Raw genomic sequence first — 17,243 nt, forward strand, 5'->3', positions numbered from 1 at the left:
TATGTCCCATACCTCCACAGGGTTATTTCCATTTGACAAAATATCAAGTAAATCAGATGAAGACACAAAATAGAATCTTGGAAAGGCAAGTCGTTTTGTCTCCAGATATTCTGCAAGAGCTTTTTCACATTTTGTCAGTTTGGATTGAAGATTTTCAAATCGCTCACAGAGACCCGGTTTGTTTGTAGCTTCCACAACATTTGGTGTTTTCACAGCATCAGCCATAATTTCTGAATGATAGTAATAGAATTTAAAACATGGAATATTTTAAAGCTATTGCCACTGCAGCTATATTGCTCATTTTTACATATTAAACATTTCAGGTGCTTGTAATATTATCATGCCAATAAATTTCAAAAACATGTACCAGAATTTGCTATGTTAATCTGAAAACAAAGCAAGCCGATCCACATCAACTATCAGTACAGTACACAAACAAGAAACACTTTTCCACATATGCTTATCAAAAAACAATACCTTTGAAATCTGCATCAATCTCATCAAATCTTTTTGAATCTTCCGGCAATTGTGCTCGAATATCTTCAGAACCAATGAAAATACTTTCAAGATGTGACCAAGTACGTTGAACTTCCAACCAAACAGTAAGAACAGAATCTGTTGTCGATAATTTTTTGACCCATCCAGAAACTTCTTCCAAGAAATGAGCAATGTATTTTGATGTCATCAGATTTTGAAGTTGTACCTTAATAGATATGTTGCTTAGGAAAATATTGTTGAGGACCATATAGTTGTCAATACAAAGGTTTTTTATACAGCATATCAATCTAAAAATACACCTACTTTGAAAGTAAAAAATGAAATACAAATCGTTCTTGATACTACAACCGTTTTCTATGTCCTGGTTTAATTTACCTGGTTGTCTTCTAAAGTTTCAACAAGTTCTTCATTAGTTTTAATCAAAGGAGAACGAGTTCTTTGATGTTCGTCATACTCGAAATCCATCATAGACCATGTAGTGTCAAGTTCTTTGAGTATCTAAATATTGAATATATTGGTTGTTGGTTCTAGCATTTGGCTTATATTCGATAAATTTGTAACAAAATTTTGTGGGAATTTTTACATCAGTGCTTTGAGACGGTGGCCAATTATGGTCTTGCAACCTGTATGGTCAATTGCTGCAGGTTGCAAGATCATACTTGCAGAGGGGTCTGTGATGAAATTTAATTTCTCAATTCTCACAAGATGAATTCAAGTTAAACTGTGATAGGTTTATAAAATTCTATGATTAATAAACTTTCAAATAAAGAAGTTCATTTACTTTTTCCATGCCCATTTCTTTGACAGCTTTATCCACAATACCTCGTACTTCATCTTCAAAGTTGTGTAGATTTAATTTCAACAGATCTGCAAGTGTGGTTTTTTCATTCATAGTAAATCGAACCTGAAAAATGATATGAAATAAATTATGAGTTTGTTTAGATCAGGGGTTCCCAAACTTTATTGGCCGCGGGCCAAAATTTCAAGGTGAGGATACTCGCGGGCCAGTAAAGCGGGATGACCAAAAAAGCCTGACGTAAAGGCTGGGGAGAAAATTTTGAAAAATAGGCACCAAAATAGGCTGCAAGATTGATTTTAGATACACCCAGTATCGCAGTTTGTTATGTAATAAAATTCATAAGTATAATAGTTAGGTGATAGAATACCCGAGGAATAACAAGCACGACTTTCAAAAAGGATTTGTAACTGATAGCGACTAATGAAGTTACTTGCTCATCTGCAGTACGGCTTCGTATAAATGTCTACTCATATCATGGTCAAGTTTATTTTTTCCATCCAGTAAAAATAACAAACGAAATTATGAAAAAAGTAAAATTGACACACATTTTACTGGGAAGGGAAATCGCTGGGAACTGATTATCAGGCAGCGACACCCAAGGTTTGTTATCTAATTAAATTTGTAGTTGACGTTTATAAAACACTGTTATCTCTGGTGAGCATGGTTTTTGCAGTTGTATTACCAATATTATCCACTGACACAGAGGTTGAGATTGACCCCAGAGATAAGAGATGACCCCAGATAGCGACTCATGTTTTTTTTTGTTAAACAAAAAAACGTCTCAATGTATATGAATATTAAAAAAAAAACGAATAGCCAACATAATTAACTTGCATTTTTGTAGATACGTGTAATTGGGGTTTGCTCGAAAACGGATGTTCAAAACGTGGCTCCAATTTGTTACATTGTATTTGCAATACCGCACTCTAAGTGATTATCTGTCAGTCTGGACCGTAGTTTAACAGGAATAGAACAAGAATAGTTTGTTGGCAAAGAAGACAAATCGCTGAAGTTTGATTCTTTTCAATAAAGAAATAAGAACGCTGCCATTTATCCGATAAACGCCTGTTTTCAGTGTCTAGTTTTCGAGTTTTCGTTTTTGCTACACGGTTATAGTTTCACTAATGTTCGGCGGGCCATTTGAAATCGTCTCGCGGGCCGTAATTGGGAACCCCTGGTTTAGATCAAAAGTGGTCCAATTACAGAATATAGGACACCCAAAATTAATGTTGATTTTAATTACATTGAGGAAAAAATAATGTAAAAATGACCTTTGCAGCTTGCATGAGTTCATGCCAATGTCTATCACGAATAGCAGGATTCTGTAATTCTCCAACAGCTCTGAGTGACGTAATCATATTTTTCACATCTCCATCTAATCCACCGAAAACATCCCATGCACGAGCCTCCTTGTCCAAAGATCTGATGTCCTGTGTGTAAATTATGAGGAGTGTTTCAATTACTTAAACTAATCAACCATTCAACAAAGTAGCACACCAACAAAAATGATCTGAGCAATAAATTTTACATGCACTATTCATACCAAAATGGGAAGACTTGGGAGGATTGATAGTATCAATTTGTTACAGAATCCATTACCTTAGCAAACCGTTTGCTGTCGATGTCCATCTGTTCCACATTAATATCAGCCCACAATGTTGTTTTCCAATCATCGATACTTGTACGTACTAGTATGACAAGATCCCATACTTCTTTTACGAGAGATACTTCTCTGCGACAAGCCTGTTGCAAGAATGAATATGAATGTGTCATTAAAAAAATTTTAATTTATTTTGGGAGAAATTAAAGGCACTAGGAAAGTGGGATTACGGTATATGTCTATGATAAATCATGGTCCACCACCATTATTTCAGTATCGATAAAGATTGAAAAATTTATAGCTAAAAGCGTCATTTTGGGACATGCTTAAGAAAAATGATTTTGTTAAATTATTTTACATTTTGGAACAGATCGCCCAAGGTGCTTGCAAATGACATTCTATACATTTAATAATACATCGCATCCATATAAAAATAAAAAGTAACAACATATAAGACAATCGCATATGAAATGCTTCAATAAGAAAGGATGAATTTAAAAATCAATAAGAAAAACAAATACTCTCACCCACCTTCAGTTGTTTATAATCAGGAACATTGACTTCAAACAAACTGGCAGATTCATGTAAAGCATTCATTTCATTTTCTAATCCCTGAATCTCACTGTTCATACGATCAATGTTATCATATGGTTCTCCACAGCTGAACCGAAATGTTGTCTCTTTGCGAAATTTCTCACGAAATTCATGTTGTTTGACGTCAAAGCTGGTGCATTTGCGACGAATGATGGAAACTTCATTTGCCTAAAATAATTTATAAAATATTATTATTTGTGCATAATGGGTGAAGCTAGAAATAAATTGAATTGATTATTGTCATTGTAATAAATAACATTTTTATAAAGACCAATTTAGTGAGATGTATCAGCCATTAAAGGTATGACCAGAATAGCATTACCTATTAATACTATTTTGAAATGAAACTTTACAATCAAAAAATATATTTGCTTGGAATGGTCTTCCCTTTGTGCAGAACACATTATCACAAGTAGCAGACATATTATTTAGAAAATTACTTTTTACGTACCGGTAAGTCAGCCAATTATTTTGTTAAATGTTTCGGATAAATTAATCAACTCATATAGAAATTATTTGCTAATGTGTGTTCAGTTATTTATAGACTAAAAACAGTTTTTTTTTAATTTTCATTGCAAAACTAATAAATCTATATAATTGTTATTACCTGCAATGGAGTGACAGTCTGTTTGACAGTCACTGCAAGTTTTTTGGTATTATTCCATTGCTCAGGTAGTTCTTGCAATTGATGATGGACTTCTTCTGACATTTCTTGGTCATATGACTATCAAAATAAATGAGTATAATAATATTTATTAATGTGTGAGTGCTATCAAGTAGTAGTATTTTTGAAGTATATAGGAATTTAATGAACACTAGATTTATCATAATCAAATTCTTTTTTAGAATATTTACATAGCAATTAACTTTAATTGCTGTGAACATTCTATTGCACCACAGATTATGATCAAATATATGATATACAGGTGCTTATCTAATACAGGATGCTTGACCATGCTTGAATCTACTACTGGACTCCATGTTCTCAGTGGTTGGTTACAGCAACTTTTTTTTCTTTTCCCCAACCCTGCCATTATAGACAACATTGAATTGGTTAATTCTTCATTGCCTAAAAACACACTTCACCATAAAGGCTTTCCTCTCTTTTCAAAAAAAAAAAAAAAAAAAAGAATCCTACCTTCAATAAATCAATTGTATGCTTCAGAGGTTCAAACATAATATCTGTTGCTTCTACACGATCTCTGACAGCCATCAGATGTCCCATACATTCTACAAGTCCATTGTAATCTCCTTCTTCTACATCTTTACCAAGACCAGAATCAGCAACTTTGATAAATGCTTTCAGATCAGACAAACTAGTTTCAACATGGTTGATGAGATGCTGTAAATTTGATAAATTAATTTATTCCTTTAGTATGAAGATATATTTTTAAATTGTTTTTCTTCGTAGGCAGAGTCTTTAGCTTGATATTTAGGCTTGTTTATATATTAGACGTACATTACAAGACCAGAATAAGCTACTTCATGAAAAAATTTGAAGACACTTTCTTATTATTGTATTACTGTTATTGGTATTCTGTAATTAGAAAAATATAAACAAAAGTATTATAATGTTAAAGCAGCCGAATTTTTCTAATAGTTTTTGAGTCATTGCACATGTGAGCATATAATTCTTTACAAGGTTCCTTACCTCTTTGAACATGAAGCTCCATCTTTTGACAGTGTTGAGCAATGCTTGTTTGAAAGGTTTAATACTTATAATAAACCAACCATCAAACATTTTTGTTGGCTCAACATTACTAATAACTTGATATAGGTTTTCATACAAGTCAATCTAAAAACATGATTTTTTAATAGAACAGGCAGTCAGAAAATACAAAAAATTAAATCGCAAGCATAAATATATATATATAAATCAAATAGGAATAACAAAATAGCAATGTAACGTGAAAGCTTATGAACATGCTTGCTATTTCATGAAAATAAATATGTTATTTTTATCTATAAGTCTAATTTGTCTTGTTCAAGCATCCTTGCGAAAAAGACCACATATGCATATGAAGTACGAAGTGAGCAACGGAAAACTTGCAGTTCAATACACAAAATAATTGTATCTAAATATATATCTGGAAAACCATAAATTAGTCCTTGACTTCAAGTTACCTGTTCTTTGAACTGTGCAAGACTAGGAGGTGATTCTGGAACACCTTCGTCACCATGAGCTTCTAATTCATCTGCAGTCAAGATATGTCCATATGTCAAAAACTGGTTCATAAATTCCTGAAAATACAATTGAGCCAATTATTTGATGTGGGTAGCAGTAAAAGTTCCAGGTCATAGTGGGTTGGAGAGCTTGCATATGTTTGTGACTGCATATTTACATTCAACACTGATTATTATAACTTACTTGTCTATCATCAGTCCAAAGATTAGAATATTCAAGAAACTCATGTGAATAAGTTATTGCTTTATCCATTGCATCTCTGACACGATTTATAAGATCTCCCCTCATTGCATTCAACTCCTCCATATCTTCCATATCAGCCTTGTAATAGAAATTAAATACTTGTTTTTAAAATTCAAAACATAGTATAAGGTAAATATCATTAAAATATAGCAAAAGTGAAAAAGATAAAGTACTTGATGAATACTTTACTGTGAGATAATTCAATAAAAACTGCTACATTTTATGTGATATTTATACATGTAACACTGGGAAAAAAAAACAATTACAAACAAAAATGATTGTAGTCATTTAAGTATTTCATCATTTGTGACATAAAGTGTTACAATGCAAAGCCGGAAGTAAAGCTATATTATATATCGGGGTAATTCAAACTGAAGGTCCCAACCCCCATGGTGGGTTGTGAAAGGTTTTAAAGGCAGTCGGGATAAAATATTTTTCTACATTAACTTGTGTTAAAACAAAATATCGATCAAATTTGAAAGATTTAAAACCAATACTGAGACCCATTATCACCAAAATAAAGCCACAATTCGATATTTTGTGTAAGAATATGCAAGCACATGGATCTAAATGAAGACATTGTTGATTTTATTGTTCTTTTCAGTATTTTCTGTATTATCGAATTTTACTTTAGTACTATTTTATTTCCTAATCGTCGGGAAAAAAATTGTGCTGTGCTAATTGGGTCATGATGAAAAAACTTTGAAGAGCATTGCTTTATATTACACTATATAAAAAACTTGTATGCAAATCTAATTAAATATATCACACCACATAGTCATTGGATTCCGAGCTGCACACTCTTGGTACTAATGAACTCATCTTGTAGATATCTTCCAACAAGCTTTCAATAATACTCAAAAATCCTAAAAGCATTCCTTCACCAAGTGCAGGTTGAAACACCATATCTGGAGCTTGAAGTTCTAATTCAGCTGAAAACAACGGCAGAGCTTCCATCTGTGCAGACAAAAACGTAGCCTTTGATTAGGACTTTGTTTATCACAAACTAATATTTTCTACAGAATGAGCTCAAAGCAATGCCACAAAAACTCAGAATTGGAATAAACATACTCAAAAATAAATCTGTAAGTATGTTCTCCTAGAGAAATTACTCTAAGCAATGTCACAAAAACTGAGAATTGGAATGAACTTATACAAAAATAAAGCCAGAAGTGTGTTCTCTAAGATAAATTACTCAAAGCAATGCAACAAAAACTCAGAATTGAAATAAACTTACTCAAAAATAAAGACATTAGGATGTTTTTTTGGAGAAATCATTCAAAGCAATAACACAAAAATTCAGAATTGAAAAAAAAACACAAAAATAAAGTCATAATGATGTTCTCTTAGACAAATTACCCAAAGATTTGAAAATGTGGAACAGTTATTTAAAAAACTGTTATGTTTTAATAAGTAAAATTCATAGACGAGACTATAATAAATTGATATTTGTTTGTAGTAATCTAAACTTACTTCTGTATTGTCCATAAGGTAGTTGAGAGAGGTATAAATACAACTGAAGAAACCTTCAATCAACATATCATCAATATAGCCGATATATGCTTGCCATATTTCAGATTCTGCATCTGCTCTGAACAACACTAAATTTTCCTGTAATTGACAAATTAAAATATAAGGGGTTATGTTATACTGCATGTACATATAGGATTTGTTTTGAAACAGTATAAGGAAAAAAAAAACTTGACAATATGTTGCTTGGAACCTGCTTTTGAAGAAATCCAATGTAAACAGGCTTATTTATAGTAAGTATATGCACAGCCAGTGTATGTTTATACGTGCTGGTGTTGAAGTAAGCAAACATACACCATTGGTAAAGTGAACATAAACTGCTGGTTTTGGTGATCCCAAGGAACACAAGTTCAGCAACTGTTATTGCAACTAACCATCTTGAGGTACTTGCAATTGAATTTTTATGAAATTTTGCACAAGAACCTACTTAGAGTGAATAATTTGTTACACCAGAAAGTTTATGCAAGTTATTTTTGTTTTCAGATGCATGGACTTTCAGATGCATGGCAGAAATGAAAATCACTTACCTGAATAAGTTGGTGTATTTTTTCACCATCAACTCTAATAGATTCATATCTTTTAGCGAGTCTGTCTTTTCTGTCATCCAAGTTGAGAAGTGATCCTTTGATATCAATTTTTCGTTCAAACAAAGGAGTCTCAGCCCATTTCTAGTAGAATAGATAAGAAAATAAATAACCACTTCAAGTAATGTTATTTTGTAACCTCATAAGCACTAAAACATTAAATAGTTGCATTTGTTATTTTTCTACATTACCTTCATAACAGCTTCAATTTGTTCCACATTAGTTTTTGTTTTTTGCACTCTTACTTGTAAGTCATCTACTTTATCTCTAGTTTCTTGGATGTACTCCCAAATACCTATAATAGATATGTAAACAAGCAGTCAGATATCTCTACTTTCCCAGCAAGACTAGTATTGTCCATGTGCTCAATTAGTTTTCTTTGGGATATTGAAACATATTAGATTTATCTTGGGTGAAGTTTTAAATAAAAATATATTGCAAACCACAGACTCTTGTAGTGCTACCTGTAGTTGTTTTGTTTTTCTATCTTTATCTGAATACTGAAATAATCATTCATAAATTGTAATGAGTTAAAAACAAGATAATCTGACAAAATAAATGTATCAAACTAGAATCAAAAATACCATCACAATTCCATGAAAGATTTTTTTCCGCTTTGGCCAAGACTTGGTCAACTTCATCCAACTGAGAAGAAACAAGAGGAAATTCGACATCCAGTACGTTTTGACGAACATGATTGTACCAAGCCACAGTCAAATCAAGATTCGCAACATATGATCGGAACGTATCATGCTTATTGAAAAGTTCTGTTGCTTGAATAGGAACATCTTCAGTTTCCATGAATCGCAAATAACGTACTTCTCTCAATACAGCGACAAGCTGAAAGGGTTTGAAAGACAAAATTAGAGATAGAAAATGGTATAATAAATACTTTGTTATTAATCTCCAATGAAAAATCCTTTTTCTGTAGTGATTTAGGGATTTTTTAATCATTTTCAGATCTTTTGAATAATACATTGTAGAAGAGATTGGCACTGCAGCTATCATGTATATTGCTAAATTTTTATAAATATATTTCTAACCTAGATTCACTAACTATAAAACTTATTCAGTCTGAAATTCTTACCCTACCTGTGGGTCAAAGTTAACAGCGATGAGTTTTGTTTCCTTGTTTCTAGTAATCAGTGGTTGACCCAGATTGTATTTACATTTGACCTCGACTCCTGAAGTCCAATCTTCATAGACTTTTCTTCTATACCTTCAAAATTAATTTTGTCAAGTTGCAAATATATATAACTACATGATATATTTCAAGTCGCTTATATCAAATCGAATCGGGGGAATGAAAACTACTTCAACTTGGCTACAAAAAAATAAGATGAGTGAACAGATTCAAATTAATTTTATCTCATTTGATAGCTTTGTCACTTGATAAAATAAAGAAAAAAATTTATTTCATTCATCTCCTCCCTTCCCTGAGTGTCATGTTAAAACAAACTCACTGTTTAAGAAGATTGACCATCTGCTCTTGCTTTGAAAACACTAGTATTGCTTCTTCACTATCGAAGCATCTGTGAAAGAAAAAATCTGGTTTAAATATGTCCAATATGATACTTACCAGTAATAGTTACGAATGTGAACTTACGGATGCTTCAACAATTTGAAGTTAGCCATCGGCCACGTTATTCTTTGACACATTTCACTTGCCCACTTCAACTGTCCAGCAACAGGTGGTTGGTTTTTATGGGTGAGTGGATGAAGACCTCTTATATCAGTCTGCAAAAATATATATCAAATTTAGTAGATTAATTTCAAAATATAACTTCATAATGAGAACTTCAGAAACCATTTGCTATCTCTCATGAGAATAAATGGAAAAAACAGCTAGTGCTCATTCAATGAATTTTAGTATAGGAATTATTAGAATTAGAATTGCTCGAGAAGTGGTGAATATAGCCCCTTGATTGATTATGTATGTACCTAATCTACTCAGTAATAGTCAAAAGTATAACACATAATAACCATAAACATATTTTGAGCTCGAGTTTACCATATATGTCGGTCCGTAGTGTACATACAGTTTTCAGATCTAAGTGGGAACATGTTTTAGAAGGAACACCTCTTTTTTATAACTTTCCTAAGAATCGAGGTATACTTATGAGTTGAGCATAGTATTCATATGATAACATATTGCTTCGTCATAATGACATTGTCATATATATATTAAAAAGCGAATCCCATAAAGTTTATCTTGTAATAAAGGAAGAAATGTTGGAGACTATTTTATTTGTCATAATTTTATGTAACATTGAGATATGTGACAATTGCTTGGGTAGCAACAATTTAATTAGATACTGGAATGCATGAAAAATAATAGAAATTGTATATACCTCATTAGCAACATCAGCAACGTGACTATCAAACATTCGCTTCACATCATCTAATGTAGTGTTGAAACTGACAAGTAGCATTGGATATTTGTGATCAAAATCTCGTTTGATGATTGGACGTTCGAGTAAAGTACCAAACATATTCAGCATCTAAAAAGGTGAGATGTGTCACTCAAATCATCAAAAGTTGGGCAAGCGTAGTATTAAATAGGTTGAATCTAGACAGTATTATGTGGGTATTATGGTGACCGTACATTTGAACCCATGCGTATATCCACGGGTTCAATCTATATGCGGGTGCTAAAACCCATGGGTTAGGGTTAGTATGGGTTTAACTATCCGTGAAACAAAAAAAATTCCATAGGTGCAATAGCATACAGGTGCAATTGTCATGGGTTCAAATGTACGTGGGTTCAAATGTAATGGAACCGGGTATTATATATATTGATACAACCAAAATGAAAAACAGTTCCCATATATAATTATTAAAAAACCTTGAACATTGATTCAATTCCAGAGCAATCATCAAATCCTTGGCAAATAACATTGGCAAGCTGTCTTTCAAGATCTGAGATGTTTTCATTGAAATCCTTAAAGTCATTTTCAAATGCCTGTCAAATAAAATTACCATATCAGAATCAAATTCAAAATAAGATATTTATCCGAATAGATAACCATAAAAATCGGGAATGTACAAGAGTTGTTATAACACAATCAATAGTTCTGTAGAAAACTTTTAATGTGCCATACAAGATCAAACATTGATTTATACAGGTCATGAGTCAATTTACCGAGTCTTCTGGATCAAGTGGATTGTAAGTGCGTTCTCCAAACACTTTGTAAATGTCCTGAAATCTGTCAAAAAGTCTGAGAACCAGCTGGCTTAGCACTCTACCTTTCACTCCACCAAATTCAATTTTTTCAAGCTTCATGAATTCTTGACTTGTTGCAAAAAATTGCTGATGAAAAAATGGACATTATAATTACCATACAAAAACTGTAATTTTCCTAATATATATAAACATTTATGAGATTTGGGATAAAAAGTTCCTTTCTAACAAAAAAACAATCGAAACAAGACACATAATATATAAAGAAGACAAACGTCATGACAACTGGGTGACTGATAACTGATTATGTATCTTGTATCTTTAGTACACGTACTAACCACAAAATGAATATCACTTTTCACCACAAGCCACAATTGAAAATCAATGTCATTGAAAGAGGATGTAAGTACTTGAAAGTGTGGATGTTGAAATATGACAATGACCACTTAAACTGACAGTGAAAAATTACTAGAACAAATTTATCATAGAATCACATGAAACTTGTTCACACACAAATGTTTGATTTCATGAATAACACTGTGCTTGAATAAATATGCTACCAAAAGTGCAACTTAGATAATATATAGTCAATTTTGTTTAAAATTCAGATATGGTTTCATTTTGAGAATCCTGTAAGGAATAAACCATTTAGTATGGTTGACTCAATCAAATATATAATTTGATATGGTCAACATTAAACTAAATGAAACAATGTTTTAAAATTAGTCTGTGAGCATACCATTACAATACCAAGACGTTCAGAAAAGCGATCCATTCTGGAAAATACAAGTTCTGCAGCAAATTCCCATCTCTTTACTTCATCTTCATTCTAGAAACAAAACGCAAAAAACATCGCTCATTGTGAGACTATTATTGCCATAAAGCATTATCTTTAATACAAGAGATCGAATAACAAACACATTTAAAAAGCTTTCAGAAAGTTTAGTGGTTCCAAGTGGTTAATGGACTACATTGAAATTAGCCGCTGAAACTCCAGTCTCTGGAAACTGTAATTGATCTTAGAATACTCTGGTATAAATTTACCTTGAAGTACTTATCAATATTAACTCTGTAATGATTGTAACTGTCACGAAATTGTTGAAGAACAGAGATTGCAATTCCAACTCTTTCCAATGATTCATCCAATTCTCCTTTCATTAATTCTTCAGGTGACAAATATGTGCAAGTCTAATAAATACAGGAATTCAATTATGAAGTTTTGTGTACTAACAACTTGTTCTTTGGCTTGCATCATTATCATTTTAAATCTTTGGCAAGCATCTATAAAGTACACTGTCAAATAAAGTCTTGCAAAGTTACATTGGGAGTTTTAATGACATATCAGGAAATTGATAAACTTTAATATTTTGATGATCATATCAGTCGTTTGAGTCATATAGATATAATCCATATTTTGGCTGCAAAATAAATTTATAAATTTGGTGGAAGCAAAACTTACCTGTTGTCTTTTATTAGGATTGAAATTTATTTGTACTAGGAAAAGCAAGTCAAACTTCTATATAAAGGAATTACTGCATACTATATATAACTAGCACACTATATCAGACATCAGTTTTAGACTCTGGTATTTCAAACAAGAAAAAATTTCAGTGTCATGAAGCATTTATAGTTTATGTCAAATCTCATTACCAATCTAACATATACCCATGAAGCATTCCCGCTATATTCAACTTACAATCTCAATAAAGAAGTTGCAAATTTCTCTAAGAAGAACGATGATTCTCACTGGTGTGTTGTAATATTTTGAATTCGACCAGATTAAACAAACAACATGCATCAGAGCTTTGATTTTGGGTGAAATCTGAAAACATATATTATTAAGTTAATTAATTAATTAACTATTTAGTGAGTACCTGTTCAAAAATCTGTTTGAAGCAAATCTAATCAAAGAACTATTCACCAATAAATTATATTATTTGTAGCTTGAAGTATCTCCTGTATACTCATGAATTAAGTGTTTTGGCAATGCAAAAAGATTCCGCAAAATACAAAACTGAAAAACTAAGCTCTTTCTGAAAAAAATTAAACCTCTGATAGATCAGTTTGTTCCAAATCATCTATTAAACTTCTCAGTGGATTCAAATGCATCTTAATGTCTCTTGCTTCACGAAGAGCTGTTAAACAAATTGTGTAAAACGAATTATTTCCCTTCAAATTTTTATTTCTTCATATAAGAAGATGTGTGAATCATTATAAAATTGGGTAAAGCATGCAAAGATAAAATTTAAAATAATTATTCACCTGCGACGACATCAGTGAAGATATCTCGTAGAGCTGGATAGTAGCTGCTCTTTGATACTTCTAGCAGATTTGCCATCTTTCGCACTTTGCTTTCTCTCAACTTGCAAAAAAAAATATATGTACATCTCAATAATATACATATTTAGCCATACCCTATATTAGCCTTCATTTTAAGCATTGTATTTTACGCGACCTGACAGTTTAATCACAATGAGTTTAAACCAGTGCGCAGTACATTTGCGTAGAGTTTTATTTCTACTCTAATCTGGTAGACATCATGTGTCCTACCTACATCTTAGCAACATGCTTCAAATTAGCTGTCAAGATATCTACTGACTACAACACAGAAATAAATACATACTTGGTTGTAAATACATTCCAAATTGGTACATTTCGAATTCCAGAATTTTATCTCAACATCCGGTCCTGGGTTTTTGCCTTCCAACAAAGGTTGAGCTGATTCTTGTTTGAGCACATCCCGAATTTGATGGCTCCAGTCGATAACAACAGTTTCCACGGCATGCAGAAACGCTCTAAATTTAGGTCGCTCTAAATTAACGTCATGCAACTACTTTATTTGATAACATACAGATATTATATTTTAAGATTAATATAACGGTTGCGTCTCAATATCTTTTAGCAACAAAATTGATCACGAAATTGAATGAATCATACTCATGACCTAGAGTAGTAACGTACCTAAAATTTCAATTTTTCCTTCCAATGGAATACAGTACTGGCTGCCAGTAAAGAATCACACTGGTTCTCTCGGGCAACGGTACAAATGGGACTAAAATTTCTTGCATCATTTTGCCGAAGCTGAGCGTACTGCATTCATGGCTTAATTTAAAACGGATGATAAGATCTTCTATAAGAATCTTACCTTTTTTCCTCTAATTTTGCAGAGTCGACTCGTTCAGATCCAACAGGAAGCGGAAGAAGTGTCTTTCCCTTAACGTGCCCAGCAACGACAAAAACATTACTTTTGAGTTTGTGCACATGACGCAATACGTCCTGGGACACCACGTTCGGCCACTGACAATGATTGTCGTCATTTGCAACCAGCCTGGACATCAACTGTAAAAGAAAAAGAGACCATTCGAATTGTGATTTCCCTTTAAAAAATTAATTGCGTCTTGGCCACGGCATCGCTCTCTACTATCAATCAAAAACACAGATCTAAAGATGCAATCAATATCGACAAAACTGCTAAAACCCCAATGGTCATTATTTCCAATATTTGAGCGGTATACTATGAAGTAAAAAACGACTCAAATTACATAAATGTGTTTACATCCTCTTAAATTACTTTAAAATTTTATTGCTGTTCAACTAATAATAACACAAAAATTACATAGAACCATTCCACAAAAAAGAAGGATTTCAGACAATCATTCGTACGGCTGTCGTTATGTAATAATTTTAACTACTTCAAACATGAAAACTTCGGACAAAAATTTGTAATTTCAGCATCAGTAGCGGAGTGAAACCTATTATTAATGTGGTTATCTACCTCGTCAATAAGTGGAGAAACATGTTCAAGCGGAGTCTGAGATAAATCTCCAACAAGCAAATTTCTCTTAACGTTATCTTTTGTCAGCGCTTCTTTTTTCTTTTTTACAGCGTAAATTCCTATTGAAAATAATTCACATCCAGTAAATCATAAAAAACAATAATAATAATTGAGTACATAGGAATTGGAGTATATTTCCACCGGTCAGTCATAGACAATTCTGTATTTTTTATTACGGAATTTTTTATTGCATGCTCAAAATAACCATGAAAACCAATTCTTAAATAAATATGATCCCAAAACTTGTCGTTTACTGTTATACCGCGATATTTGCTAAAAAAAAACATTTCCCAACTTTTTATGACTATAACAGTATTGGAAATACTTTGCAGCCATTATGGCGTCATACTTATTTGAAAAAATTGCGAAGTTAATGAAAATTTAACCAGCCTCCGAATGCTACTCTAGTACCTCTTAGACATGAGTCGGAATATTTGATTTAGCTTTTAGGATTTTGGTACTAACTACTTTTACCGCTTCTGTGCCATTGTGTTAGCGGTTATCAAGGCACAGCAAAGCGGAGATATAAACTCCTCATACTAATTCAAAAAATTTACAATATATATTTTCGGAATGTGACGATGATACATATTTTCAAATAGGCCTATACTCAGGTTATGATGTTAATACCATGCGTGACATAATAAACTACGCCAAAGCTTGCCTTTTTGCTTGATAAAATCAGGAAATCCGTAGTTTGGCGCAAGTCCTGTAGCACTGCTAATGATAAGAAGACAAGGTATATCATTTTTTTCGAGAAATTCTAGAATCATGATTTTGTTTTCTTCATTTCCTAACATCTTGGCCCATTTATCCCCTTTCAGATTGAGCGTCTTCAGAGTCTTATACTGCAAGAACTCCATCCTGTAATATAATCAATTCGATGTTAAGACATATTACGCAGATTGTTCAGGCCAATGATGTAACGTTATCAATATTGGAGTTTATTTGACTTTTTATCTGATGTTAACTTCAATTAAAAATAAAAGTGCAATTCATTCAATGACAGTTTTGACACAATGGCGATAATTAATGATAGTTACGGTATACTGACTGATAATACTGTAGTCAGTCCGATATGGGAACTTTTGCGCTCCTAATTAAAGGAATGTTCAAAATCCAAACAAGATAATATTATGACGTCACTATAGCCAAGATTTAAAAGCAGAAATTTGAAATTTTTTAAAAATTATTTCATAAATTGCATCATGCCTAGGTCGATAGCGGTCTCATAAAATGAACGTATAAGGTACAAAACAAGATCATCATTGGTAAATCATCAAAAATGATCGTATATGACAATTTTTTGCTAAATACATTAAAAGTGCGAGTACCGGTAAAAGGTAAGACATGGGTTAACTTTGCGGATCAAATTGAAAAAGAAAACACTAATTTAAATCTAGACAAGTTTTTTTATAGGAAAACAAAGAAAACCCTAGGCCTACCGTCTGATTACGAGAACATACTGGAGCGAAAATTATACCGTCTTCTTACAAGGCATCGCAACATTTAGCTGCTGAAGGATAAGCGCAATATTACTATAGATCTTTGATATAACTTTATCGCAAAATAATGTACAACCGAAAATTTCAAGTTTTCTTGTTGCTCCTACCTGGGATCCGCCACCTCGGCCATCGTGCACGCTCTAGCTGTCCGGAGCTTGCGAACAAATCAGCGCCCTGGCAGACAAAACATCAGCTGGAGACCGCTAAGAAAAATCTAAAATTGTCTTCAAACAAAAAGATAAGTATCTGTGACGCAACAAGTTAAAATGCAAGTAATCTATGTTTTATTACGTAACAATCAGCAGAACAATCTTTTAACTGAAGATTCCAAATGCTCTGTCATTTTCACTAGCGCAGCATCCGTCATCGAGCGTTCTGAATCTGAGCGACGTTATGCAGTCTCAGTTTTAATTTATAAGCTGTTTTGTTCAAAGATATCCGACGGAAATGGAAGCCCTAGTCATCTAAAAATACGTCCAATTTCACATTGATAGATTCTTTACAATAACAACATTTTCAACGCACGTTCAGTATGTATTCTCTACCTCTAATGCGGTCAACTGCATATGTCAACTGTGATAAAAGATCATTACCTCGCATAATGAGCGACGTTCATTCAATTGGTAGTCGAAATTTCAATAGTGAAAGGATGTCAAACTACGTTTAAAGAGGCTAAAGGACCCTTGAAG

At 32.6% G+C, this 17,243-nt stretch overlaps 1 protein-coding gene across 1 annotated transcript in view; it reads right to left on the reverse strand.

The window, feature by feature from the left end:
- LOC120341122 (dynein beta chain, ciliary-like) overlaps window positions 1-16,879 on the reverse strand; it is a 44,468-nt gene extending 27,589 nt beyond the window's left edge. The window contains exons 1-33 of the mRNA XM_039409564.2: window positions 16,662-16,879; window positions 15,714-15,913; window positions 14,990-15,108; window positions 14,360-14,553; window positions 13,838-14,009; window positions 13,477-13,576; window positions 13,264-13,349; window positions 12,911-13,036; window positions 12,259-12,402; window positions 11,954-12,043; window positions 11,176-11,343; window positions 10,879-10,995; window positions 10,385-10,534; window positions 9,640-9,770; window positions 9,497-9,565; window positions 9,126-9,252; window positions 8,618-8,873; window positions 8,225-8,328; window positions 7,977-8,117; window positions 7,393-7,530; window positions 6,691-6,876; window positions 5,860-5,997; window positions 5,616-5,732; window positions 5,143-5,286; window positions 4,630-4,833; window positions 4,099-4,215; window positions 3,429-3,659; window positions 2,897-3,040; window positions 2,569-2,727; window positions 1,280-1,402; window positions 874-996; window positions 478-703; window positions 13-230 (exon numbers count right to left, since the gene is read on the reverse strand). Of these exons, the coding sequence (XP_039265498.2) occupies window positions 13-230; window positions 478-703; window positions 874-996; window positions 1,280-1,402; window positions 2,569-2,727; window positions 2,897-3,040; window positions 3,429-3,659; window positions 4,099-4,215; window positions 4,630-4,833; window positions 5,143-5,286; window positions 5,616-5,732; window positions 5,860-5,997; window positions 6,691-6,876; window positions 7,393-7,530; window positions 7,977-8,117; window positions 8,225-8,328; window positions 8,618-8,873; window positions 9,126-9,252; window positions 9,497-9,565; window positions 9,640-9,770; window positions 10,385-10,534; window positions 10,879-10,995; window positions 11,176-11,343; window positions 11,954-12,043; window positions 12,259-12,402; window positions 12,911-13,036; window positions 13,264-13,349; window positions 13,477-13,576; window positions 13,838-14,009; window positions 14,360-14,553; window positions 14,990-15,108; window positions 15,714-15,913; window positions 16,662-16,684 (4,785 nt within the window). The 5' untranslated portion in view covers window positions 16,685-16,879. The remainder of the gene's footprint in view (window positions 1-12; window positions 231-477; window positions 704-873; window positions 997-1,279; window positions 1,403-2,568; window positions 2,728-2,896; window positions 3,041-3,428; window positions 3,660-4,098; window positions 4,216-4,629; window positions 4,834-5,142; window positions 5,287-5,615; window positions 5,733-5,859; window positions 5,998-6,690; window positions 6,877-7,392; window positions 7,531-7,976; window positions 8,118-8,224; window positions 8,329-8,617; window positions 8,874-9,125; window positions 9,253-9,496; window positions 9,566-9,639; window positions 9,771-10,384; window positions 10,535-10,878; window positions 10,996-11,175; window positions 11,344-11,953; window positions 12,044-12,258; window positions 12,403-12,910; window positions 13,037-13,263; window positions 13,350-13,476; window positions 13,577-13,837; window positions 14,010-14,359; window positions 14,554-14,989; window positions 15,109-15,713; window positions 15,914-16,661) is intronic.
- Window positions 16,880-17,243: the final 364 nt, after the last annotated feature.

This window comes from Styela clava, chromosome 14, assembly GCF_964204865.1.
Source record: "Styela clava chromosome 14, kaStyClav1.hap1.2, whole genome shotgun sequence".
Lineage (NCBI taxonomy): Eukaryota > Metazoa > Chordata > Ascidiacea > Stolidobranchia > Styelidae > Styela > Styela clava.